Source organism: Plutella xylostella, chromosome 21 (assembly GCF_932276165.1).
Source record: "Plutella xylostella chromosome 21, ilPluXylo3.1, whole genome shotgun sequence".
NCBI classification, from domain to species: Eukaryota; Metazoa; Arthropoda; class Insecta; order Lepidoptera; family Plutellidae; genus Plutella; species Plutella xylostella.
Genome location: NC_064001.1, coordinates 2,732,554 through 2,758,212, shown reverse-complemented (window position 1 = coordinate 2,758,212; position 25,659 = coordinate 2,732,554). Strand labels below are relative to the sequence as shown.

Below are 25,659 nucleotides of genomic sequence, written 5' to 3'. Positions count from 1 at the left end.
ATAATCATATTGTTTCATACTAAAAAGGCAAATATTTAGAAAGTAAGTAACTGTATTTTGTTATGATGTCTATTGCTATCAAAACAAAGCAAATCTACAGCCACCTGAGGGTCTTGCAATGATCATTTTAGTATGAATGTTTGGAATGTATCACAACATCATCACATTTGATAGAATACAGTTAAATGACGTCGATATTTCTCGATTGATTCACTAATAAGCATACCCACTTACTAGTAAAGATTGGTCAAGATGTTCCAAAGTTCAGAAGTCTGCTCTTCTTCATTTCAAGTTAGAGACTCAGATGTATTCCATGCTGTAAATAGAAGGAAGTATTGGTGAACAACAACATTAGTTTTGGTTGCAGATCAGCGAAACGTTTGCATTTCCAATCACAGTGGCTTGATAGAATGACAGATATCGCAGCCCAAGACGGCACCCGTCTAACCAGTTTTATGTTCACGCTGAGGCATTCCTATTCTTCCACCAGGCATTTGTAAATATGTAACCATGAAAACAATTGATTGCATGATCGGATAAACCACAAAATATCGCGTATTTAACGGTCTTTTGAGTACATTGGCGCGAAATAATTGCGTACGTTTACATGAAAAACTAAGGAAATCTACCGTGAAATATCAACATTTGTTGTTTCAAATACGTATCATATTACACCGAACGATAACTTAGGTTTTCAAGTACTAACCACGTAAAGAAAATCTTTATAGATGATGCAAATTAATTTTCACATTTTTTAACATAACACTTGGCCACCATGTTTACAAATCATTTTGAAAAAAAAACATAAAGCGGACAACGCTTTACATTATAGTGCTTACTCTTTCTCGCACATGTTTAGAGCATAAGTTAGAGAGAGATCGACGATTTATGTCCGTAATTTAGTAAATTGCGCAAAATGGCGTCCATGCTTGGAGGCTCCTTGGAGGATTCGTGAGAGACCATTATTATTCTGAGGTTCGTACATTTGCCTTCGTTAAAGTTTGTGTTTTAACAAAATCCTCAAAGTATAAATCATGGAAGTTCTATGTATTACATACAAGAAAAATGCGAAGTCAGTACTTAATACTCCATTCCATCATGAAACCGATAAAAAAGAAAAAACTAAGATAAAACTAGGAATAATAACGGTTTTACGCTTCGCTAAAAAAGGTACCTATTAGATATTTATGGTCTGTGACACCAGACTGACAGAAATGTCACAGAGATTAACTGAGATGACAGCATCACAGCACAGAAGGAGAAGACCATCTTCACCAAAAAAACGAAACTTTTATTTTATGACTATTTAACTATATTCTTTAAGTAAATTAAAATTAATAAGCTATACCAGTGCAATATATTTTTAGTGTGTGTAACACACAATTCTGATTAATTTGAACAGCATATAGGTAGCCATATAAGTAATAATAACCAAATATTTAACATTCATAACATGATGGAAGAAGCTGAAGTATGGGAAGATTTGGCTAATATACCTGCAGAACCACCTATTATGAGGGATCTTTGCATTAAATGCGAGTAAGTTAAAGCCCGATCGTAACAATCCCTAATAGTATGGTAAAGGTAGTTTTAACTTAGGACTTAATACAGTTTGTACCAACCTTACTTCTATACTTATATTTTTTTCGTGTTTTAGGAGGCCAATGGTAGTTTGTTGGTGCCCAGCTTTACCTCCAATAAAACTACAACCATGCAGCAACATCATACTACTGCAGCATCCCGCAGAAGAGAAAAGATGTCTCCGCACTGCCCCTATGCTTAAACTTGGCCTGGCTGAGAATAAGTGCCTTATATTTAAAGGAAAGAAATTCCCACAGCCTAAACATAGTAACTTAGAAGACATGTTAAATCAACCAAATACCATCCTTTTATACCCAAGCAAAAGTGCTATAGATATACGAGAGCTCAAGAATGATTGCAGCTCTTACAACTTGGTTTTGATTGATGGAACTTGGCCTCAGGCAAAGGCTATTTATGCATCCAGTCCTATTTTACATACTATAAAACAAGTGAAACTTTTAACCAGCAATGTAAGTAACTACATAATAAGGACACAGCCCACAGAAGGATGTCTCAGTACCCTGGAGACAGCTGCAGAAGCATTGTCACAGCTGGAACAAGACCCAGTCTATAGTGAACAACTGGTCCAGCCACTGCATATGCTGTGCAAATACCAGCTGGAAAATGGTGCTGTCACTCACCAATCAAAGGAATTTCTGTTAAAGACAAAAACATATCCTAAATTAATAGGAAAAAGGTTATCTAAACTATTAAGATCTACAAATGAATGTGGGAATAGCTAATAAAGGATATTAAGTACATAATATTTGGTAATAGTTTTTCATTGTTATCTCTTTCACGCCAAAACTACTGAATGGATTTGAATGAAATTTGGTATACAGACGGTCTAGCTAGACCCTGGGAAAGAACATAGGCTACTTTTTATCCCGGAATTACCATGGGTAAACTTTTTAATGCGAAGCGAAGCGCGCGGGAACAGTTAGTAAGTTATAAGCCATGAAAATAAAGAAACAATATGAAGGTGGTGACACTGGTGACCAGACTGGTGCTGTGGTTATTCAATCCGCCTTTTTATATTTATCATACAAATTTACTGACTGAACAGATCTTCACCGCAAGTCTTGAATGATTCGTTGATAAAGCTTCATTTTCCGAATTTTCACTTTAAAAATACTTAGAATAATAACTTTGTAAATTGTAATCTCAGACCAAAATGCATTTTGAAACGCAGTTTTCATTCCGATTTGTCAAATCGATATGAAAAAGTTAAGTAGGGACCTTATACACTATGGCATTGGATGCTGATGCTGATAATAATAAATTATACTCTATATGATGCTGATTGATAAAAAAACTAAATCATAGATCGCCCGTGGCGCTGTGCTCCTAAAACTAAATACAGAGATACAGATGGTATGATTTACACGTTAGTTCCCAATGTTGCCGTAAGATTTCTGTAGCGGGGCCCGGACTCTACAGCCACGTAATTTTTATTTTAATAAATTATTAAAAATTTAAATATATTTTTACTCATAAAAAAGACTACTAAAATGTCTGCATCTTTAGTTCCCCCCCTCTTGAAAAATAATATCGAACTTGTGATACGTTAAATAAAACTAAGCTCAATTTGGAATACACTTCACCAACTGTCAGCTGTCATTGGACTGTCAAATTTCTTTTCGTTTGTTCTGTGAAATCGGAAACATGGCTGAGGTTTGTTGGCTTAGAAATTAATAAATTGTATCGATATCTACGCCATTAATCGTGAATGTTTTTACTGTTTCGTGAAGCAGATATTAAATATGAAGTGCCTATGTATGGAACACAGCAGTGATTTTCCGTCAGTGACCAACCATTGTTTACAAATTTCAGGTCGAGGAAATCAAGAAGAAACGTACCTTCAGGAAGTTCACCTTCCGTGGGGTTGATCTCGATCAACTCCTGGATATGCCCAAGTAAGTTCCTATTAAATGTTTCTGTGAATTTTCCAAAGACTTGACAAATTACAACCTGCCTGCAACTGTCAGGTTAACTGCCCGGTTTTCTTTTGGAAGCCCATTGAATCAAACAAAATTGTGCTTATAAGTATTCCAAACAAATCCAAAACCCTGTTATCCATATCAAAACTACTCAAACATTGACAATTTCCAGTAAAATTTAATGTTAAAAACCCCAAACCAAAACATAACCTCAACTCCATGTTATTTTATGATATTTTCTTTCAGTGAGCAGCTCATGGAGCTGATGCACGCGCGCGCGCGCAGGCGGTTCGCTCGCGGCCTGAAGCGCAAGCCCATGGCGCTGGTGAAGAAGCTGCGCCGCGCCAAGAAAGAGGCGCCCCCGAATGAGAAGCCCGAGATCGTCAAGACCCACTTGAGGAACATGATCATTGTCCCCGAGATGGTCGGCTCCATTGTTGGCATTTACAACGGCAAGACCTTCAACCAGGTGCGTTATTTGGTGGATAATATGCATGAGTAACAGTTGGTTCAAATAACAAATCTAAGTATAAATACAAGTTGATTATCACAGCCAACTTCAGGAACTATCAAGTTGTTGGACGGAACTGTAGCTTTTGAGCATGCAATTTTATAGATGGAATAGTGCCATGAATATTGATTATAAATTTACCTGCACTGTGGTTTTTAATTAACAACATGCAGCCAACCTACCAACACTGTAGTGTATTACTGTGAATTTGTGAACTCTAAAATAACTGTTGGTGCATAAGTGGCTGCTAACAATAAGTTAATTTCTCTAGTAGAATACTGACAATTCATACCAATTAATCATACAACTGGATTGAAGTGACCATAACCAGCCTCAGGTTTTCATATTTTAATTATATCAGCTTCTCTTATAATTCATTGTGTGTTTCTTTGTCACATTAACAGTTAAGTTGTGCTGATATTGAATGATAGTATTTTAATGATTTATTCAATTTACTTGATAGTAATTTAACAGAACTGATAGATTTTTTGTATTGTTGTATGCATTTTGTTACATAGTATCTTCATGTAATATATTACTCCAAGTAGCTCTCACTAGCTTTACAATAAATTATAATAAATAAGTCTACTACTACTTTACCTTACTTATTTCCTGAACTGTTTACCATACACCATCCAAGTCTCAAATACATTTCTTGTCCACAGGTTGAAATCAAACCAGAGATGATCGGCCACTACTTGGGAGAGTTCTCAGTCACGTACAAGCCTGTCAAGCACGGTAGGCCCGGTATCGGAGCCACCCACAGCTCCCGGTTCATCCCGCTCAAGTAGACGGGCATCCAACTTCTTAGGTTAAGTGGAAAAATGTACACGGGAATACAATAAAGTAGCCTGTGTAAATTAATATGTTTTATTTATGTATTGTTTGATAGGTTCCTAATAGATGTTGACATTTGGTTATAGCTAGGCTTAGATTCTAAAGAGTTTGATTAGGTGTCTACAATGCATACAAGGGATGCTGGCTACGTCATCAGACTAATAGAGTTGGCAAAATTATAAGTGAACTAGTTAAAGCTGAGGAGTCTATAATAGGGGTAGATTATTCTATGAATCAGTCTGAAGGAGGGAATTTTCAGTCACTCAACATTTTACCTATACATCGCACTATTCAGAATGGCGGGTGTACTTATCCGATTAGCTTAAAAACATATTGCAGATATTTGGTATCTTTTCGTACTTCATGAAAGTTTTGTTCCTTCAACCTTATATAGATATTCACTAAATTAGGTACACCCGCCATCCTGATTATATGTCGAGTAACTAAATCCTCCACCAATACAATATAGGTAGGTAGGTGTGTAGGAAGAACGTGGCTTAAGGGCTTTCCGTGCAGGGCAGACGCAGATGACTGTCAGGTAAGAGTACCTTCTTTACTTCACTGCTGGCTTGCTTAGACAGATCAAGTTGCAATAAATTTAATTTTAAGTAAGTACCTACCTAACTTTTTGTTCATGTAATATTACCTACATGTAGGTATTTTTAAATTAGCCGAGCCCGTACCTTAGTAAATGGACGAGGAACTCGACGATTGTCTATGATTCCTGCAGTTCCTGCTGCACCTCAGAAGCGCCACCAACATAAAGTAGTCAAGATGCATCTTAGATTAGCCCAAGAAGTCTCTTGATATCTGTCATCAGCCACGTTTAGTGTCGGCGTTCAAAGTCCGAGGTCGTAGCCCAGAGGAGTTGGAAGAGGTCCTTGTTAATGCCTTATTTTAATTTTATGTGCCTATTGTTTCCCACTGATGTCTACTAAGGTCGCTCCCTGGGTCTTCCACCTATCCCTGGTCTGCCCCTGGGACGGCGGCCGTATCGGGTATGCAATCAACAGTTTGGCGAGCCTAGGTGTTAGAAATGCAACTATAAACTAACGAACCATTAAAAAAAGCTGTAACCTATACCGTTGAACTGAACGAGTCATTCCGTTCAAACAATATCGGTTAATTAATGGAGGCATCATTGTCATCTGTTGTGTGTCTCGTCTGAAGAAATGACCGCGGTGGAAGCTGCCTCAATCCGGTCCCATCTGGTATCACCCACCTTCAAGCCAATGACAACGAGGCGAGTTCTTGCAAATATAACCAGGGTGTCCACTATCTGGAAAGTCAGGGAAAGTCAGGGAAAAGTCAGGGAAGCTCTAGGTGGTCAGGGAAAGTCAGTGAAATTGATGGGTCACCTGGAAAGTCAGGGAAAAATTAGCTTTTTCTAGCATAATTTTTAGTACTTTCCCTTACGAGTAATACTTATTTTTTACGTGAAATACATGAGTCATGAAATAAAATCTCGTTTAGTTTTGGAATATTTTTGAGTGATGCTAACTATTATATAATAATTATACGATTAAGTTTTTAAAATCTACGTGAATTAATAAAATATGACAGATGAAAAAAATTTTCAGGAATTCCAAAAGATTAGATAGATCCAAGACTCAGCTGGTAAAATTATGGCTAGTATATACAGATTGATGCAAAAGAGGGTGACTCATCTCACCAATCAAAACAAATTTAGTTTAAAGACTTTAAGAAGTTTGTGATAAAAAATAACGTTTTGTTGGTGCAGACGCGCTGCAGCCGCGCTCATTAACTGACTTTGAAAAAAGTAGGAGGTTCTCAATTAGCTAATTATTATATGCGTCAGCGAGACCGCATACGCTGCCTCCGCGCGGCATCTATTAATCAATAATATATTTTTTTACTAATTTAGCAGAGCAAAACAAACTTATTTTGTACTGCATGTTTAATCAAATTTCATTAAAACATACTTACACAACTAACAACTTTGTCAGGCAGGAGAGAGCCATACAAAAAAAATTGTTCTGTTTCAGTTTCAATTTCTACTTCGATGGTAATCAGTCTAATTTTGGTCAGACTATTAAACTAGGCAGTATAGCAACTTGCTGCAAGGCGGATGCATATTTTTTGCGGAAATTTTCAATATTCGCACAAAAAAGTTGTTTAGAATGACCTAAGGCCTAAGGCTTAAGAGGAAACCTCGAGAAATAGGTATTTATTAAAACATTTGCTATCGTTTGTGTACTCATGCCCCAGGGCTCGGGTGCTAAGTATAGAGATAAATGCAGCTCGTGACTGACATAGGTACTTTCCTTGATAAAATTTCGGGAGAAATCGTTATTCACCAAGTAAATATTAACAAATCTTTTTGATTTTGATGTCAATCGCTTCAGAATAATATATTCTAGAGTTGAAGGTTTCGCTTTAAAAAAAACATTGTTTTTGTTTAACGGCGCAGTTTTGATCACAAAAATTGCGTTGCCTGAGGTGCCTATAAGTTTAATCTATAGCAAATTTAGAGAAAAAAAAACTATAAACCTAGTAATTTATTCACACACACACTCACGCCTTGTACTAATGTACTCCCTTGCGGGGTAGGCAGAGGTGCATTGCTGCACCCACTTTTCGCCAGATTGTTATGTTAGTCCCAATGTAATAGGGGGCGGGCTTATTGCCATTTTACGGGCACATCCAAGACCCGAGAACAAATATCTGTGTTTAAACAAACATCTGCCCCAGCCGGGAATCGAACCCGGGACCTTCGGCTCAGTAGTCAGGGTCACTAACCACTACGCCATTCGGTCGTCTTAGTAATTTATTGTGTCTTAAATATCCTAAAAAAATCATGGACATTCGATAATATTTAAAAGTTGAAGAACGTTAGTGTGTGTTAAGTGCTATACTTCCCTCTTAATATACCATTTTTGCCGACCCTGTATACCTACATATTTTGCGCAATCGAGTTTTAATAAGTGTCAAACCAATGAACGCAAAACTTTAAAATCAAGATTTTGTCTTCAAATTACTTAAATTAGGTTTATTTATATTTTGATCTTTGGTCAGGGAAATTTTCTGAAACGGTCAGGGAAAGTCAGGGAAAAGTCAGGGAATTTTTTGGAGCATTCTGAGTGGACACCCTGATAACCCTTTTTCGGTCGTTTTGTCATCGATCGCCCTATATGGGAGGCTCTAATTTGTTAGCAGGAGCTCTGCTGCAACTTGGGTTATTTAAGTATTGTCGGATCAATATTAGGTTGGTACATAATTAGGTAAGTCAATAATAGACTAACCAGCAAAAATAAGTATCTAAGTACTTACCTGGTACTTAATCCTTACTGTGCCCACCTAGGTACATATTTTTTTCATATATTTTTTATTTTATCCCACAATAAAAAAAAACAAAATACAACTAACATAAAATTTCAGCCGTTTGGGCTACTACGATGTTTAAAACAAGCTTTAATCATAGAACACCTCTCATTCGCTGTCGGGGGCCACATTACTTTAGATAAATAAAATGTCATGATAAGTATTAGGTAGGTACCTATATGTATACTTACTTGTAAGAAGGGAAGATCTGGTCTAACCATATCACTCAGCACTCACCCGATTCTCAAAAAAGATGTGTGTTTATGTAGGTACCTACAGGTTAAATAAATAAATGAATATTTATGTGGGGACATCTCACACATGGCCCCTACATAGGAAGAACATGTGTTATGGCTGTCGGACAGCTGATATAATCTACACAAATACATAGATAGATAGATAGACCAAGACCCGAGTAGGTACAAATATCTGTCTTTAAACAAATATCTGCCCCAGCCGGGAATCGAACCCGGGACCTTCGGCATAGCAGTCAGGGTCACTAACCACTACACCATTCAGCCGCCAGGGTAAGTTTGCTGTAGGGTGAATTTGTGCAATTTTATCAGTGAGCAAGCGAAGTCGATTTTCATATTTCTTCACAAAGAGTGCAGAACTATAAGTGTTTGTAGCCGTGTTGCACACACAACCCCCCCCCAATTACACACTGGTCAATTGACAGCCTCTGACTGCCCGGGCTGATATAAGACACCAAAGTCCTTGTAAGGCCCGAGTCTCCTATTTACTCCGTAGGTCGCGTCAAGTGTCACCGCCGTAGGCCGCGTCACGATTCTCATTACATCTACGCGCCAACGTCGGCGTGTGAGGGAGACCGCATCAGTACATTTCTATAGTGAGCATCGTGACGCGGCCTACGGCGTGACGTTGGACGCGAACTACGGCGTAAATAGGAGACCAAGGCCTAAGACACAGATCCAGCAGCGTCGCGTCTCTCCCCTGACAAACATCTGTCAGATCCATACAGCGAACCACGCTGCTTATGCATTGTTCGGTGGTGGTAACCCCACAGCTCCTCCGTAGGTAAGTATTTTTAGCCAATAGTAATAGTTACCCAGGTTTCATTAGTTGAAAAAATCTGGGTAATAACTTCAAGCTTTCTGATTTCAGGTACTTATAGTTAGCCTTATGTATATCAGAAACACTACTTCGTGAAACTTTTATCAATTTTATTATCAGTTTCAACAGATGATCCGGAATACCTAACATCATTAGTCATCACCGGCAGGACGCACTGCCTGAAGACATTTAGATACACTTTCAGGTTTTTCAGGAATGTCCGAAATAACGTGTGTATGTCTTGTTCTTAACGTTTCGGCGACTAACTCTAGATCTAGACTATTTTTTTGTCACCGTGATGAAAGGATTCAGAGAAAGGCAGTCAGAATAGCGTCATTCGCTTCAGAGAAAATGTACAGGCGCTGGACGTATATCAAGAAAAGGTAATAAGTAATAATAATAATAATAATGTCCTCCTAGCCGAATTTCGACCACGGCGGCCAATCTCAATTGAGATCAGCCATCTACGCAGGAGTAGATTATAGTGCCCAAGTGTGTGCGCAGTACACAGGAGCACTCTCTGTTCCATCACTCTCATAGCCCAATGGGACGGATTGACCGACACGACTGGAGAGAGCTAGGCGCAGGACCGACTGCTTTACATGCCCATCCGACAGCATGGATCGTTTCACTGTTTCGGACATCAGGTGATAAGCCTTCTATGTCCTAACCAAACTCAGAACCACAATTTAGAAACACAAATTGATGGCCCCACCCGGGAATCGAACCCGGGACCTCTGGGTCATGAAGCGAAGCTTCTACCACTAGACCACAGAGGCAGGTAATAAGTAATTACTAACTACTAATACTTAACTAAGTTTTTAGAAAAATATGGTAGGCATATATTATGTATATTGTACTTTCTACTATACCTACATAGCTATAGTATAACCTACCCTGTTAGGTACCCCTAGCTTTCCCACTTATGGTGCCGGGCCGGTGACGCTGTCGGCTAATGGGTAAATAACTAATTAGTACCTACCTACCATTCTGAAACCTGACATTTTCAGGCATCTACGAATGGTCATCCCGAAAAATCCACATATCGTCGTTGGCCGTCTATTCGCCTGCTGAAACTGCGGAGATCCCGTCGTATCTAGAACGACTAATTGCTGTCATGAGCGATGTGGATCTAAGGGCGCATCGTGGTTTCATAAATAAGGCTACGAGGGAAGGCATCGCCGCCATTCCGCTCCGCAGCCCGCGCCGCGCACGCTCGCCTGTCGCGGAAAACGCGAAAACACGCGAAAGTGGCGTAAGGATTTTGTAAAAAAATAGGTAGCTACTTATACGCGTAGTTCTGTGTTGAATGTGAAGCGTCAGTGATTTTAATTAATTGTAAAAATACCTACTTGCATTACTTATCCTAATTGTTTTTATTTATGTACTTTTTGTGAGTAAAAAAGTGGTGAGTGAACAAAAAGTGACGATTGTGCTTTCGGTTGTGTCCAAGTACCTAACTAATTAAATTGAGAGTTTTTTGTGCGACAAAAACAGGCAAATTTAAAGGTTAGTAGTTTGATTTTTATATGTTTGGATGAAATAGTACGGAGGCTTTACTTAGTAGGTAAGTAGGTATTAAAAAGCATGAAATTTATTAAATTAACCAGAAATTGATTTAATAAGCTTTAAAAGTAATTAATAACGTAAACTAAAATAGCACCTATAAAATATAATACTTACTACTATAAAACTACCTATCTTAATAAGTATTAAATATTTTTTGAAAGTATTTAAGATAAAGATAATAAGTAAAAAGATTTTTTTAAATTAAAATGACGAGCTTATCGAGCCCCTCCAAACGCCAAAGGCACTTCCCGTAATAAAATTACTGTAGGACATGAGCCGCCTCCAAGACCGGAGGGTATTGCTTCCACAGCCTCCACACACAACACCTAATGTTTACATATAAGTAGGTACTTAAATTTAAACAATAAATGTCTGACCGTCACAGAATAATCGCGTATTTTAAAGTTATTTTAATCAAGTAATCTGAAATATCTGTCTTGCCCGGTCAACGAACCATTTCGGTTCACCATGTAACTTTCTATCATTTCAAATAAGACAGATGGAGAGTGACTAAAATTAATAAGTAAGTACTTACCTACTTACTGTTAAGGCAAGGAAGGTCTTCAGTAAACGTCCTACTGAAAAAAAAACATGTAGGTACCTCTACAAGTAGGTAATAGGTACTCATAAAATATACTTAAGTACCTAAATTACTTACTGAAATTACCTAAAACAAAACACTGATAGACACTGACAAGGTTAATAAAGTATTATAGATAGGTACTTACTAAATAAAACTAGAATTATTCAGAGTGTAGTACATACTTACGTTGGTAGTTGATACATGATACTTTGATTCACCAAAGATGACCAAAATGGAGACTTAAAATTTTGTATGTTAAAATAATTAACTAAGTACTTAAAAATGAACATAAATATAATAAATTAAAACTTATTATGATTACTTAGTAGTTACTATTATTATATACTTATTAGGTCATGAAAAATGACACAGGAAACTTGGTCATCTCACGTGAAGCGTCAGAAGCGTGCACTACCTATGTATGATTTTATCGCGTGAATTGTCTTGATAAGTATTTACTACTATTTACTATAGATAATCCTTGTTATCATCACTAGGTAATCAAATCTGGGCTTGTACAGAATGATCTTAAGTAGTATCCTAATTAGAAATCAGGTAACTGGTACAAAAAGATTTTTTAGGTCATCAATCATTAAGTTATTATTAGGTAGGACATAATATAACGATTGCAGTTGAATTGAATACCGAGCTACCTAAACCAATATACTTAACTATTAAATTTTTTTTTGGTTCCGGATTAAAAACCTATTAGTTTTTCAAATCATATAGGTATGAAGCGAACTTATATGATATGTAAACTGGTTATATTTTATTACCTAGGTACCAAATATATAGGTTCTGGGTACCTATCAGATTAAATGGCATGCCACACACCACAAAAACTTAAGTGGTAAGTAACTAATGTTTTAGGCGAAAACGGGATACTATTCTTAGTCTAAAGTGAAAACCTAAGCGGGATTTTATGGTAATTTTCATTGATAAACCTGAAATATTCATAGGTATAGGTAGTATAGGTACACATCGTACATACTTATCTCTAATTAGTCGAATTGCTGTAGGTACAGCGCCTACTAAAGCTACCTAGCCGTTGACATATTTTGGAACTATTGTACGCCGAACCGCCGCCCTAACGGCCTGCCCGCCGCCCGCCCAGCCGGCACCCCGCCCGCCCAACTGACCTTGTTGTTGGATGTAACAGGTGACTGGCCCCTCACTTGTTGCTTGCTTACTGTGGAACTCACATTCTTACTGCCAATGATGTCACATTTGGAGTGTCGACTAGCATATATATACCTACTTACTTACATTCCTGAAATTAAAGACAGCTTTTATATTAAAGCTTTTAATTAAGTATATTAATGTTAACTATCTCAAACAAAAACATCAATTGAACAATATCGAATTGACATTTATGTTGCATAAAACTGATAACATTGAACGGGCTGGCTGAAAATCTTCAGTCACATTTCAGGTTCATTTGGTAGTTCTGTTTCGTATAAATAATGCTTGTTCTACGAATAATATTCGTAGTGTGCGTTAGTATAATGTTTGCCATGCCAAACTACATAATCCCCCCCAATTCGGTCAACACATCACAACGTTTACACAAGGGTAAATTGTTTCGTCGAAGTAAATTCAGAGTTCCATTAAACCCTACTAACATATACACGATTTTTCAAAGAAGTGTTCTTTGTGTAATGTGATAGTGAGAGTAAAATCATTTAATCAAAGTGCGTTGTAGGAATTGGCTTCACGCCAGTTCAAGAGAACCCCCAACCACAACATTTATCAAAAGATATTGCTGGTGAGAACAGAGTTACTGTTGTATATCAATGTAAAGTCATATTTTTACAATCAATAACGTTTACATGAGTTTTATTGCGGTTAATAAAAATGCCAGATGCTCTAGGTATTATTAGTAAGTAGGAAGAGGTAGGTAGTTTAAAAGTCAGGACTGTTGACTTTGACGAGAGAAGTCTGGTGATCTGAGTCTCATTAGACTAAGACCTGGTTTCTCATGATTCTGTTAGTTACAGTCTCAATAACGGATTAGCTGACGACGCGTTTAAGGATTATTACCCTTGTTAACTGGATGAGTCCCACGACGAAAATCTAACAGACCATTCATAAATCCAGCATTATGTGTATCATTCACTCATTTCCCTCACACTTCACTCAATATTCTGTCATATTCATTGAAATTTGTTGTCTATGTCTCTGTGATTTCAAACAACCTCAAACAACCAAACTTTTTGGTTTTGAGGTTGCCATGGTTACTATTTCTACCGAGGTTGTTTTTTGACATCCGTCATTGAAAATAATATTATTACGCCATGCCCTTTGAAAAACAATACAACGAACAAGATGGAGTGTCAGTGCAAAAGAAACTTCTCGGGAAATATCATATCAATTTCTAAGTAAGGTCTTATTTTAAAATTTTTGTTTTGAAGATTTTTCACTTAATTCAATATTTCTCATTAAGTCATTAGGTTTAACTTCTTGAATCTACCTCTGTGGTCTAGTGGTAGAAGCTCAGCTTCATCACCCAGGGATCCCGGGTTCGATTTCCAGGTAGGGCCATCAATTTGTGTTTCTATATTGCGGTTCCAAGTTAGGTTAGAACATTAAATTTAAACTTTTATCTCGGTTTGACATTATATAAAACCCAGACAGTATCTCGCTTCATTTTTTATGTCACACAACATCTAGTTCGTACATTGCTTATCAAAGGCTCTGTTCATTTTTCCATCTTGAATCTTGACAGAATGAGTGACAAGTAAACAACCCGTTGCCTGGTTACCGGTCTTAACCAAGTCTTAGCGGAACCCCACAGCAGCAATCAAGTTTATCACCCGATCAAGGGAGTTAAACCCCGTGATTTAGCATGGTGGGACACTCACTAACCTTAACGGTCCAAAATGTAACCAAACCGAGGTATTTTTAACCTAACCGAATGGTGTGAAATTAGGCCTAGATCTGACAACGCACCGAAGCATACCACTGGCTTATGTTATGTAGGTACTTAACTAGGAGACAAATGGAAAATAAAGTACCCTTGGGCTCCCAACACACGGATTGGTATTGGTATCATTCACTGGAATCTACATATAAATCTAAGTTGGTGGATTGCTGGAACCTACTGGTACCCTTACCATACATTGGTCATTGCAATTGCTCAAACATCGATTTGCAGAATATTTTTTTGAGATTTTGACCCACTTACCCCAGCTGTAATTTTCGAGCATGAAAATGACCTACACAAAACACAAGCTTTCAATGTTATGGTAAATCTTTAGACAACATCTTCGCGATTGTTTTTCTTTCACAGTGGCCTTTCCATGCAGGAAATAGGACACATTAAGGCTGTATGCCCAAGCTATTTGAGGCTAGCCGCGAATGATGTGATGATGACAAATTCCATTCTCACTACAAAGCCCATTTGTACCTGGTTATAGTTGATCTAATAGTTCAAACAATAGCTACTGATGGTGCAAGGTCACCCGTATATGATGTGTGAACACTACTTGGTGACACTTTGAAGCCTCGTGGACAGAATGTGCTAGGGTGATGTTCTAAATGGAATCGAAGGAGCACTGTTTGCTTCCAGAGATAGACACCAACTGCAGGCCATTTCATAATGGCCATTATCATAAACAACCTCCAGAACTATACAGGGTTAAAAACATAGAAAAGCATTTTTTATTTTATTTTACTTAAATAAAGGAATATTTTCTTTTTCAAAATAAGATAATCCCTTCTTCCCTTTCAGTATCGTGTATACAGGGTGGAAAAAAATAACTTTGTGGAACTTCTCCGTTATCTGGAGAGTAACGGTTACAAATTACAATCGTACGACATGGCTATGGCTGTGTGGGATAATATGATTTAGGTGTTACATCGGGCTCCTAGCGTACTGCGGCGTAGCTATACCGGCCAGCGCGGCGCGGCGGGTTGAAAAGAAACGAATGCAAATAAAAAAATCAGGAAAATTACGTGTGAACCCAGCCTAAGGACGGATGATATACTTACCTATTATCCTACATAATCACAATAGCTATTCAGATTTTAGCCTGATATTTTTTTTTCAGACATACCTTTATAGTGGTCCTTTGAAGGTTATCTCTGAGTCAGATAATGTTAAGTATACTTACATCTATATTAGGCAGTTTGTACCTATATTATTATTGTTTTCCTTTTAACTATCCTTGCATTACTTGACCTCCATTTTCGCGTCAAAAAGTTTAGTTTTGTACGAATTGTATGTAACCTTACTTGAAGTGAGCAGCAGGAAACAGTTAGATAAGTTTTTCCGTAGTATCGTCAAGTTTCTTTGTTATTTTATGGATCTCGTAATAAATTAGGTCATCATCACATCAGGATTCTAATGTACTTACTTACCAAAAAGTTGATCAAATTCATAAATTCAGTAGAGGGTGATCAATGCAGTAAACAGTATTTGAGATTTTCACCTGTATTTTCGCTATTGTCATTGTACTTACCTAGTAAATTTGTACCAACTATGTTTTCCACCATAATATATCTAGGTATATGTAATTAATAACTTATAAGTAAAATTAGGTAGTAAAGTAACTACTTCTACTTTAATATTATAATACGTATCAGACAGTTGTAAGTGTGAGTCATGGAAAGGTGGCACTGTCTTCCATCTGGCTAGTTTAGAGCGGATCAAACCAGTGAAAACTGTGAAGCCTAGCCACTCATTACGACCCGATTTCATCATTGAAGAATAAGGCTTATCCGAGAATAAGTCGGCTTTTTTGGTTGCTTACGCCGAGTAAATAGACGAATAATTCTCTGATAAGCCTTAAACTTCAATGGTGAAATCGGCCCCAAGTCTTACTAGAGTAAATCTATCTAATAATAATCATGCAAAAAGTTCTACCTAGTTACTAGCCAACACAGAAACTATAAAATATTAGGAGAACTCATCCCAAGGTCCAAACTAACAGTACGTAGATACTGGCGGTAAGTATCCATCTTTAAACTGCGGTAGTTAACTCCGTATTAGTTTTATCTGATGGTGAAATACAAGTAATCTGCCAGCTATTATTAAATGCTTCACACGACAGTGGCTTCACACTGAATGGTTTTCGTACAATAGATCGACATGTGGAGTTACTATATTTTAAATAATAATATACTTAGTACAACTATAGTACCTAAGTGGACCTGTCAGTAGTTATGCCAGTAGTTTTATACATAGGAATTGTATGAAAATTACGTGCTGGATTATATTATATACCTAGAGAGATACCTCAGATACCTACCAATGTACAGGCAGATTTTTCCTTATGCTTTAATTTTAGGTGGAAGTACATATTATTATAATACCTACATAGTTTGCTTATACACTCACGGGCAATGAAAAGGTTCCTATAAAAACGGCAATATTTTGTTCAAAAATTTTAAATTAAATATTTGAAAAAATTGGGGTCGTTTTGGTATCTTCCTTTTGTGAGTGGAATTTTTCATTGCCCGTGAGTGTACCTAAGTCACACGATGACATGTCATTATCTATTAAGGGCCTGTACAGGGTGACGTGCACCGCTAAATTTGGGTTTTCAATGCTCTTCACACAGCACACGCAGTGACACGCACACATGTAAGTTTGCACAGTGGGTCGATAAACTTTTACTCGCCAACTTTATTGACAATTATGTTCAAGTATATTTTGGGTGATTTTAGGGTAAGTATAATTTTTAATTAAAGAAGAAAATAAAGGAGAGCAAACGCAAACTGCAACTCGATGCTTTTGAACAAGAACTACAAAATAAAGGCTTTACAAAACAAACTAAAAAACTTTTTGAAAACTGTAAATTATGGATTAAAACCTTGAAGTCAGTAAAAGGAACAAAAACAACAAATAGAGAAGAGATTGTCAACAATGCTACCGAATTTTATACAGACTTGTACTCTGATGAGAAGCGAATAAATGTGGAAATACCCAACAATTCTACAGTAGAAATACCAGATATAATAAGCAGCGAAATTAAACAAGCCATATCACAACTAAAGAAAGATAAAGCCCCTGGGAATGATAGTATTACGAACGACATGATCATCGCGATGGCTACGACTCTGACTCCGCACTTACAACTCTACAATAAAATTCTTCATGAAGAGCAAATGCCCAAAGAATGGTTCGAGTCAGTGATAACGTTAATCTATAAAAAAGGTGACCCTAATGTTGTTGATAACTACAGAGGCCTATAAACCTTCTGCCGAGTTTATATAAACTATTCTCCATCATTATCCTAAACAGATTAACCAGAGAGCTAGACGAACAGCAACCTAAAGAACAAGCAGGCTTCAGAAAAGGTTTCTCTACAGTAGACCACATATTCTCTTTAACACAGATTATAGAAAAATACCAAGAATACAATAAATCTCTATATATTGTATTTGTTGATTATACGAAGGCCTTTGATTCCATCTCGCATGACTATCTATGGGAATGTCTATCAAAACAAGGCATACATCCAAAATACATAGTATTACTCAAGATGCTCTACAGCAAATCAACGGCCAAAATAAAGCTAGACAAGGATGGAAAATCGTTCAAGATACAGAAAGGAGTAAAACAAGGAGATCCGATCTCACCGAAACTGTTTACTGCTCTATTAGAAACCATATTTAGAGAAATGGAATGGGAAGGCTATGGAATCAACATAAATGGAGAATACCTGACACACTTAAGATTTGCTGATGATATTGTACTTATATCCGAAAATCATGTACAGATACAAAATATGCTTCAACAACTCGATATAGAGAGCAGGAGAGTCGGTTTGTCAATGAATAGATCAAAAACGAAAGCCATGACAAACGACAAGACTGAACCAATAAAAATCAACAGCGGTCCCATTGAGTATGTAAACGAATATATCTATCTTGGCCAAACCATATCATTTAAAGACTCACTCAACAAGGAATTAGACAGAAGGATTGCGACAGCCTGGAAGAAATACTGGTCATATAAAGGTATCCTTAAAAGCAAAATGCCGATCCACCTCAAAAAGAAAGTTATGGATAGTGTCATCCTACCAACACTACTATACGGATGCCAATGCTGGCCTATAAACAAAAACATAGTGGAAAAACTAACCAAATTTCAAAGGGCAACAGAAAGATCACTTCTGGGCGTCAGACTGAGCGACAAAATTAAAAGTAGCAAGATAAGGAAAAAAACAAAATTAATTGATGCTGTCCAGATGATGTGCCAATTAAAGTGGAGCTGGGCTGGACACGTCGCCAGGGCTACAGATGGGCGCTGGAGCGAGCGAGTACTGCACTGGTACCCTAGAGACGGAGCAAGAAGACGCGGCAGACCACTAACTAGATGGAGTGATGACATTGTGAAAACAGCTGGACCTACCTGGACGAGACAAGCGCAAGACCGAGACATGTGGAAGCATATGGGGGAGGCCTTCACCCACTTAATAAATAAATAAAAAAAAAAAAAAAAAAAAAAAAAAAAGCCTTTTATTTCGTGCATGCCGACAAACAATCTATCACACATAAAGTAGTAGTTATAATTAATTATGAATTTAAATACACTTACAATAAATTTTCTATACTTACTTACAAATCAATTAAAATTAATTTTCTATAAAATTTACTTGAATACATTCACATTACATATATTAAATTTAATGGTATTGAATTGAATTTCTTTTTATGCGTAATTTATTTTAAAAAAACATTTCTTAATACTATTCATGCAGCTTGCAGGAACCCCTTTATTGGGTGAAGGCCTTCTCCAATTGTAGCCATCTCTCTCTATCACGAGCCAATTGAGTCCACTGTGTACCAGCAACCTCTACAATGTCGTCTTCCCAGCGGGCATACGGTCTGCCTCGTCTGCGCTTGCCTGATGGCCCCGGCCAGGTGGTAGCTGTCAGTGTCCATCTTCCATCTTCTAGTCTTGCGACGTGGCCGGCCCATTTCCATTTTAAGGATCGAGCATATTGAAGAGCATCAATGAAGTTTGTTTTCTTTCTTATCTCACTGTGTCTTATTTTCTTTAGCTTACTTGTTCTCGTGATACTGGATCTCTTCACCCACTTATGGGTACCCAAATTAGAAAATTTATAAAAAAGTAAATATTTTCAATAAATAACTATTATACAATTAAATATTCAAAATAGAAATATAATGTGCATGAAATTAAATTATAATTACAAGTTTATAATATTAGTTAATATAGTAAAACGCATGTTAATTTAATATATTATTTACAAACTATGTTATTTAAGAATAGGGTGGATTTCAACAAGTCCTAAAAAATCTTCATTTCCGTGGACTTTTTTATCTTTAGGTTTTTCATATTTTAAAAGCGCTTTTATTGAAGTTTTTGTTATGGTTAGTGTTCTTACTTAATGGCTAGCAGATAAGTTAAAAACTTAACGAGATACAGATGATCAAAAATTTCGTGCCACGGCGATGACACATGCGTTCACGGCAATGAAATAAGCGTCCACGGCAATGAAAAAAACATCCACGGCAATGAAACTAACGTCCACGGCAATGAAAAAACTGTGCTATGGATATGAAATAATCAATCCAATGCAATAAAAAAAATCTGTGATGGAAACGCAAACTTAGACAGATTATGTATGGTAGAAATATTTGGATAGATATTAGAACGAAAGAAAGAACGAGTATGTATAAAATAATAAATAATGTAGTATGGAATTCTTTAACTAGTATTATGGGGTTCGTATTGCGACTTATAAAAACGAAATGTTTAATTTAACATTAATATCGTTCACAACATATAATTAACCTTACCTATAATAACATCTATATTTTCATAAAGTATAATATATTATACATGTTGCCAGTGATGACCTACGGTGCCAAGACGTGGTCTTTAGGCCTCTTAAATAGGCTCGGAGTCACCCAGCGATCTATGCTCGGTGTATCTCTACGGGATCGAATCAGAAATGAAGAGATCCGTAGAAGAACGAAAGTAACCGACATGGCCTATCGAGTCAGTTAGCTGAAATGGCAGTGGGCCGAACACATTGCTTGAAGGACTGATGGTCGGTGGAGCAGAAGAGTCCTCGAGTGGAGACCACGTACCGGCAAGCGCAGCGTTGGGCGCCCCCCGCGAGATGGACGGACGATATAGTCAAGTCCGCGGGGAAGCACTGGATGCGGGCCGCCTCCAATCGGACAAGGTGGAAATCATTGGGGGAGGCCTATGTTCAGCAGTGGACGTCCTATGGCTGAGATGATGATGATGATGATGATGATGATAATATTATACAGTATACGAACTGTTAACTTTATGTAAAGTTCATAAAATATATTATGATATGACATGATCTGTGCTGAATTACAAATCACCAAACAAACCACCAAAAGCACCAAAACCTAAAGATAGGTGCAGTTAGGTGCACATGTTCGTCAACAGCGAAGTGGGGCACAGCATGTGCACTTAACCGCTCCTCCTCGCTTTCCTCGTCATCGCACCTATCTTAAGGTTTTGGTGCAAGGGGTCTTGATGGTGTTGTGTAATTTTACACAGATTACGTGATATGATAGAATATTTTATGAGTTATATGCTAAATTAAAGTATATTTTAATTGATATAATAATATGAAATGTATTTTATTATCATCAGCCTATAATCATCCACTGCTGGACATAGGTCTCTCCCAAGGAGCGCCACAACACTTGGTCCTCGGCCTTCCTAATCCAGCTACTACCGGCTACCTGCCTAAGCTTGCACATTTTGACAGCTATGTCGGTAACCTTAGTCCTGTGATGGATAACCTCTTTTCTGATACGATCTATTAGAGAAACCCCAAGCGTAGCTCTCTCCATAGCACGCTGAGTGACTTTAAATCGGTGGACCAGTCCCACTGTCAGTGACTACGTCTCTGCACCATACGTCATCACTGGCAGGGTGCACTGGTTGAAGACCTTTGTCTTCAGGCTCTGAGGAATGGCCGAGGAGCATATATGTGACGATGATTCCCGAATGCAGCCCAACCCAGTTAGATGCGCTTTTCAGCCTCCTTCTCGAAATTGCTTCTGCCTAGCCGAATAGTCTGCTTGAGGTGGACATATAGTTGTCTCACCAACGATCACCGGCTCCCGTTTGATGTGAACATTCTACATGACTTTAGTCTTGCCCAAGTTCAGACCGAGGCCTACACGTTGGCAAGCAGCATTTAGGCCACTTAGCACCCAGCTGAGTTCCTGCGGAGATGTATATTCTATGCTATTCTATTATCTGCTGGGGGTGTAAGTACCTGCACCTGGCTGTCTCGAATAGAACCTTTGTGCATATATCCAAGGTCTAAACTGCCTTTTTAATCTTGGACCATTTCCGACCACGCTGGTCCACTGCGGGTCGGTGGGTTCACATATCTAGATGTGCTAAATTTAGATATGCAGATTTCCTCACGATGTTTTCCTTCCCGTTTATACATCGCGATACGCGCCCGTTTTATCGAACTGCAAAAAGAGGTAATTTGACAAGTCCTGTAGGTAATTTCAGTGATCGGTATTACCTGTACTTATTACGAAATATGGTAAATATATTTTTATTTGCCTAATCATACATACCATGGCGATGAAAACATATGTCACGGAAATGAATAATCTGGCCACGGAAATGAATAACCTGGCCACGGAAATTAATAACCAGGCCACGGCAATGAATACACATTATTTTACGAGACATGGCGATGAAATTTTTTTCATTGCCGTGACTTTTTTTTCATTGCCATAGCAAATTTTGGCCACGGAAACCACGGAAATGAAAGCATGGCGATGAAAATCAAGCCATTAAATATAAATAACAAAAAAAGTATTAACTATTCGAAGAAACAAACACTTTATAAGATAAATATTTTCAAAATGCTTTCTTTTGAATGCTTACTCAAGAAGACAAACTTAATTTTATAGAAGTTATATCTATCCACGGCGATGAAAGAAAAAATGTCCAGTGACCAAAAACAAATATAACTTTCACTATAGCGCGAAAACGTGGGCACCTGTGTACCTCTTTCCACGTCGAGTAGTTAGGCAACACTTGTAAAAAACGATTAGCGCACCGAGGGGGGGACCCAAGTTCATAGATAAAACAATATCCTTGATCATGTTTAGGTCACGGCGATGAAATGTAGTTCTGGGACACATGAATTTTCACTTACCGTTCGTTATATTCTTTATTTATTTGAATAAATGTATTTCGTAACAATACTTTAACTATTAATGTATCAAATGAAACAAAGTTTAAATCTAAACACTCAATATTTTTTCATCAATGAAGAATAATACAAAACGAGATGACCTGGGGACAAACACGGCAATGAAAGATTTGGAGGTTTAATATTTTTTTGTAAAGTATCCATTAATCCTATTGATAAAATATTTAGTGCTTCATATAGATTACTATTCCACATAACCGGAAAAAAATATTAGAAAATTAGAACTTTGTTTTTTAGTACCGATTTCATTGATGCCACGCAAATTTTGGCCGCGGGAAATTCAGCCAATAACTTGATAAGATTTGGAAATAAATGGCTATATTATTATAATTTTTAATTACACTGGTAAGCACCAGGAAAGAGTAGAAATTAATAGGGGTGTCACTTTTCTCTATACTCGGAACCCGATTAGATTTCTAAACAAATGTGGTATTTACTAGTAGAAAGGTAACTACAGGTATTAAAGTATAGATAATAAGTTATACTAAACCGAAAGGGGATGACTCAAGGGGTCATTCTGAACAACTTTGGTTCTACGAGTTTTGCAAATTCGAGAAAAAAATAATCGTTTTCCATGGTAAAAAGTCACGTGTCCACAAAGTTTCTATGAAAAAGGTTTTTTTTTTGTTAATTTTTAAAACTCGTAGAACAAAAGTTCAGAATGAAACCCTGTCTCACTTGTTTTTACCCGACTGCCGAAGGAGGAGAGTAATGTTTTTTGATTGTAAGTATATTTTTGGTAGAAAAATATATTTTATTATTTTTAAGGTTTCGTACCTCAAAAGGAAAAAAGGAACATTTATAAGATCTCTTTGTTGTCCGTCTGTCTGACTGACTGTCTGTCACCGCCCTTTTTCTCAGAAACGGGTAAAGATATCAAGCTGATATTTTGCATAGATATGGGAAGTACCCAAAAAAAAAAATGGGGTACTCCCTCTCCCATACAAGTAAATTGGCGCTGATATTTTTTCCGGTTATTTTGATGGTGTAGGTAGGGTATCGTTGAATAGGTTTCTTAATATAAAAAAAGGTTAAAATATAATTATTTTGCTTTTACCCTTAAATTTGGGGACCACACCATAGACAAATCCTAATTAAAAAAAATGATTTCAATAGATGGCGTGATTTTATGTTGGATAACTCAGAATAAGAAGTGATGATATCTCAGAATAATAATGGTTAATGGTGCTATTCCACTGAGCACCGAAACCAGTGGGACGCTAGTGAAAAGTGGTCATGGAAATGCACCAGGGTAGACCCTGCTCCTAGAACAATGCATGAGTTTGTGATTTGTGTACGTGCGTGAAAAGCGAGGATGGAAACTTTGAATATTTTCTTGATTTTTTTATTATTGATGCAATAACATTGAATTTAGTAAACCCAGTAAACCTAACTAATCCAGAGAAAACCTAAAATATCTTTCTCTCTCTCTGAAAAACATACTAAATAGCCCAAACTCGATGCTTTTAGCTATTAACATCTTTGAAATAAAATTCAATCCCCACCGTGTTACTGCCCTCATCAGATCCTCACGAGACCATACCTCAACCAGCACCATGAAACTGTGTTTTTGAATCCTTACCTAATGTTCCTACGTATTGTCATCACTTAGATCCATTCGCTATATTCCTGCTCCTCATCCCAGGGCCGTGGGGACCGGAGGCACGTCAGCTTTTTAAAGACATCAGCAACAGACTAATAGAAGTCTCAAGGGACCCTAGGGCTGGCACTTACCTATCACAAAGGCTAAGCATCGCTATACAGCGGGGTATCGCGGCCGGCGTCTTGGGTACCTCTTTTTAGTTTAATTTTAATTTTATATTAGTTAGTTTTAGTTAGGCATTAATAATTATAATTTAATCAAGAAGTACCATGTAACTAATAAAAAACATTATCATTTAATGTATTTAGTATATTATAAGAATTGTACTTCCTCAATTTCAAATCAAATTATGTTGTTGTCATAAAAGTTGAAAAAGTGCAATGACAACCAATGTGCAGTGATTTTGTGTCTGTACACAATTAGATCGCGAGCTGTCAGTGCTGCCTAAACCGACGTGACCCTTCTTTGGAGGCCACAGGCCGACTGAGTCAAACGTCGCTTGTGTTTATGATTTTATAACACAGAAAGCCGCCATAGATATTTGTATGAAGATTTGAGGGAAAAAAATTGCTCAAGTTTGGGATTAATTTACACAAAATAGGTGTGTGTTCATTAAAAAACAAGGTATTTAGCGCCTAGTCCAAGCATTTATCTTTATAATTTGATAAGAATTATATGAAAATTCTTGATAATTACGACACAGTTGTTACAATACGGGAGTGTAATTTACTGGTTTTTCAGATTTAATTTACAGTTATCCATAAGCATTTACTTAATTTCGAATGATTCAGCACCTAGCTAAACTCTTCGGCTACCTGTGTGATTTTTTTCAAGACTGTAGAGCATCATTTACTACATAATTCTCTGACAATGCCAACCCTCGATTCCCTATTGCCGACCCTTAACATCTTTCATAAACTTAAAACTTACTTAAAGTCACCTTGTAAGCTATCATTTTGATTGTGATTAAACCACGTGAATGGTGGTAGGGAGAAATATTCAGGAACCGTAAATGTCACCCCTCTCTCTGAAAAAAACCTTGCCACGTTAACTTTGAGGCCGTTGTATCGATATATTATGTAAGTATTGTAACAGGAAATCTCTGCCCACTTTAAGTATGTTCCCCATCAATTAGTAATTTCAGTAGTAACTACTGGTAATAGTACCTACCTTATGTTGGTTATTGGGCCAGTAAATAATTACTTACCTCCGTGTATGTTTTTACGATAAATACGGTAACACTATAACAACAGTCTGTACATTGTACAAGAATAAATTGTGTTGTGATTTTATCTTTTCCGGCATTAAGTATAACAACGGCACGAGCCCCAGCACGAGTATCGATCGACTGGACCAATTTGTGCTTATTTTCAGAGAAATTACAGTATGTGACTTGTCCACCTATTACATGC

At 37.2% G+C, this 25,659-nt stretch overlaps 4 protein-coding genes across 4 annotated transcripts in view; 3 read left to right on the top strand and 1 right to left on the bottom strand.

The window, feature by feature from the left end:
- The window catches only part of LOC105391614 (histone-lysine N-methyltransferase ash1), a 52,366-nt gene extending 51,529 nt beyond the window's left edge, over positions 1–837 (bottom strand). The window contains exons 1-2 of the mRNA XM_048628658.1: positions 707–837; positions 235–316 (exon numbers count right to left, since the gene is read on the bottom strand). The gene's annotated coding sequence lies outside the window, so the exon portion shown is untranslated. The remainder of the gene's footprint in view (positions 1–234; positions 317–706) is intronic.
- Positions 838–1,265: 428 nt separating this feature from the next.
- On the top strand, positions 1,266–2,347 carry LOC105391605 (tRNA-uridine aminocarboxypropyltransferase 2). The gene is made up of 2 exons (XM_011563107.3): positions 1,266–1,539; positions 1,658–2,347. Exons 1-2 carry the CDS (start codon positions 1,454–1,456, stop codon positions 2,322–2,324), a joined length of 753 nt encoding a protein of 250 aa, XP_011561409.3. The 5' UTR covers positions 1,266–1,453; the 3' UTR covers positions 2,325–2,347.
- Positions 2,348–3,414: 1,067 nt separating this feature from the next.
- On the top strand, positions 3,415–4,887 carry LOC105391607 (40S ribosomal protein S15; the record flags this gene model as incomplete). The annotated part of the gene is given in 4 exon segments (NM_001305539.1): positions 3,415–3,497; positions 3,768–3,990; positions 4,698–4,787; positions 4,789–4,887. Coding segments are annotated over 4 exon segments (456 nt in total), but the record flags the coding sequence as incomplete, so codon positions are not given.
- Positions 4,888–10,502: 5,615 nt separating this feature from the next.
- LOC105387563 (bumetanide-sensitive sodium-(potassium)-chloride cotransporter) overlaps positions 10,503–25,659 on the top strand; it is a 38,047-nt gene continuing 22,890 nt past the window's right edge. Inside the window, exon 1 of the mRNA XM_038115963.2 lies at positions 10,503–10,794. The gene's annotated coding sequence lies outside the window, so the exon portion shown is untranslated. The remainder of the gene's footprint in view (positions 10,795–25,659) is intronic.

Excerpts from the sequence above, each read along its gene's own strand:
- LOC105391605 (XM_011563107.3), top strand. The coding sequence starts at position 1,454 with ATGATGGAAGAAGCTGAAGTATGGGAAGATTTGGCTAATATACCTGCA. Across the intron at positions 1,540-1,657 it reads GATCTTTGCATTAAATGCGA|GAGGCCAATGGTAGTTTGTT; the intron begins GTAAGTTAAAGC and ends TTCGTGTTTTAG.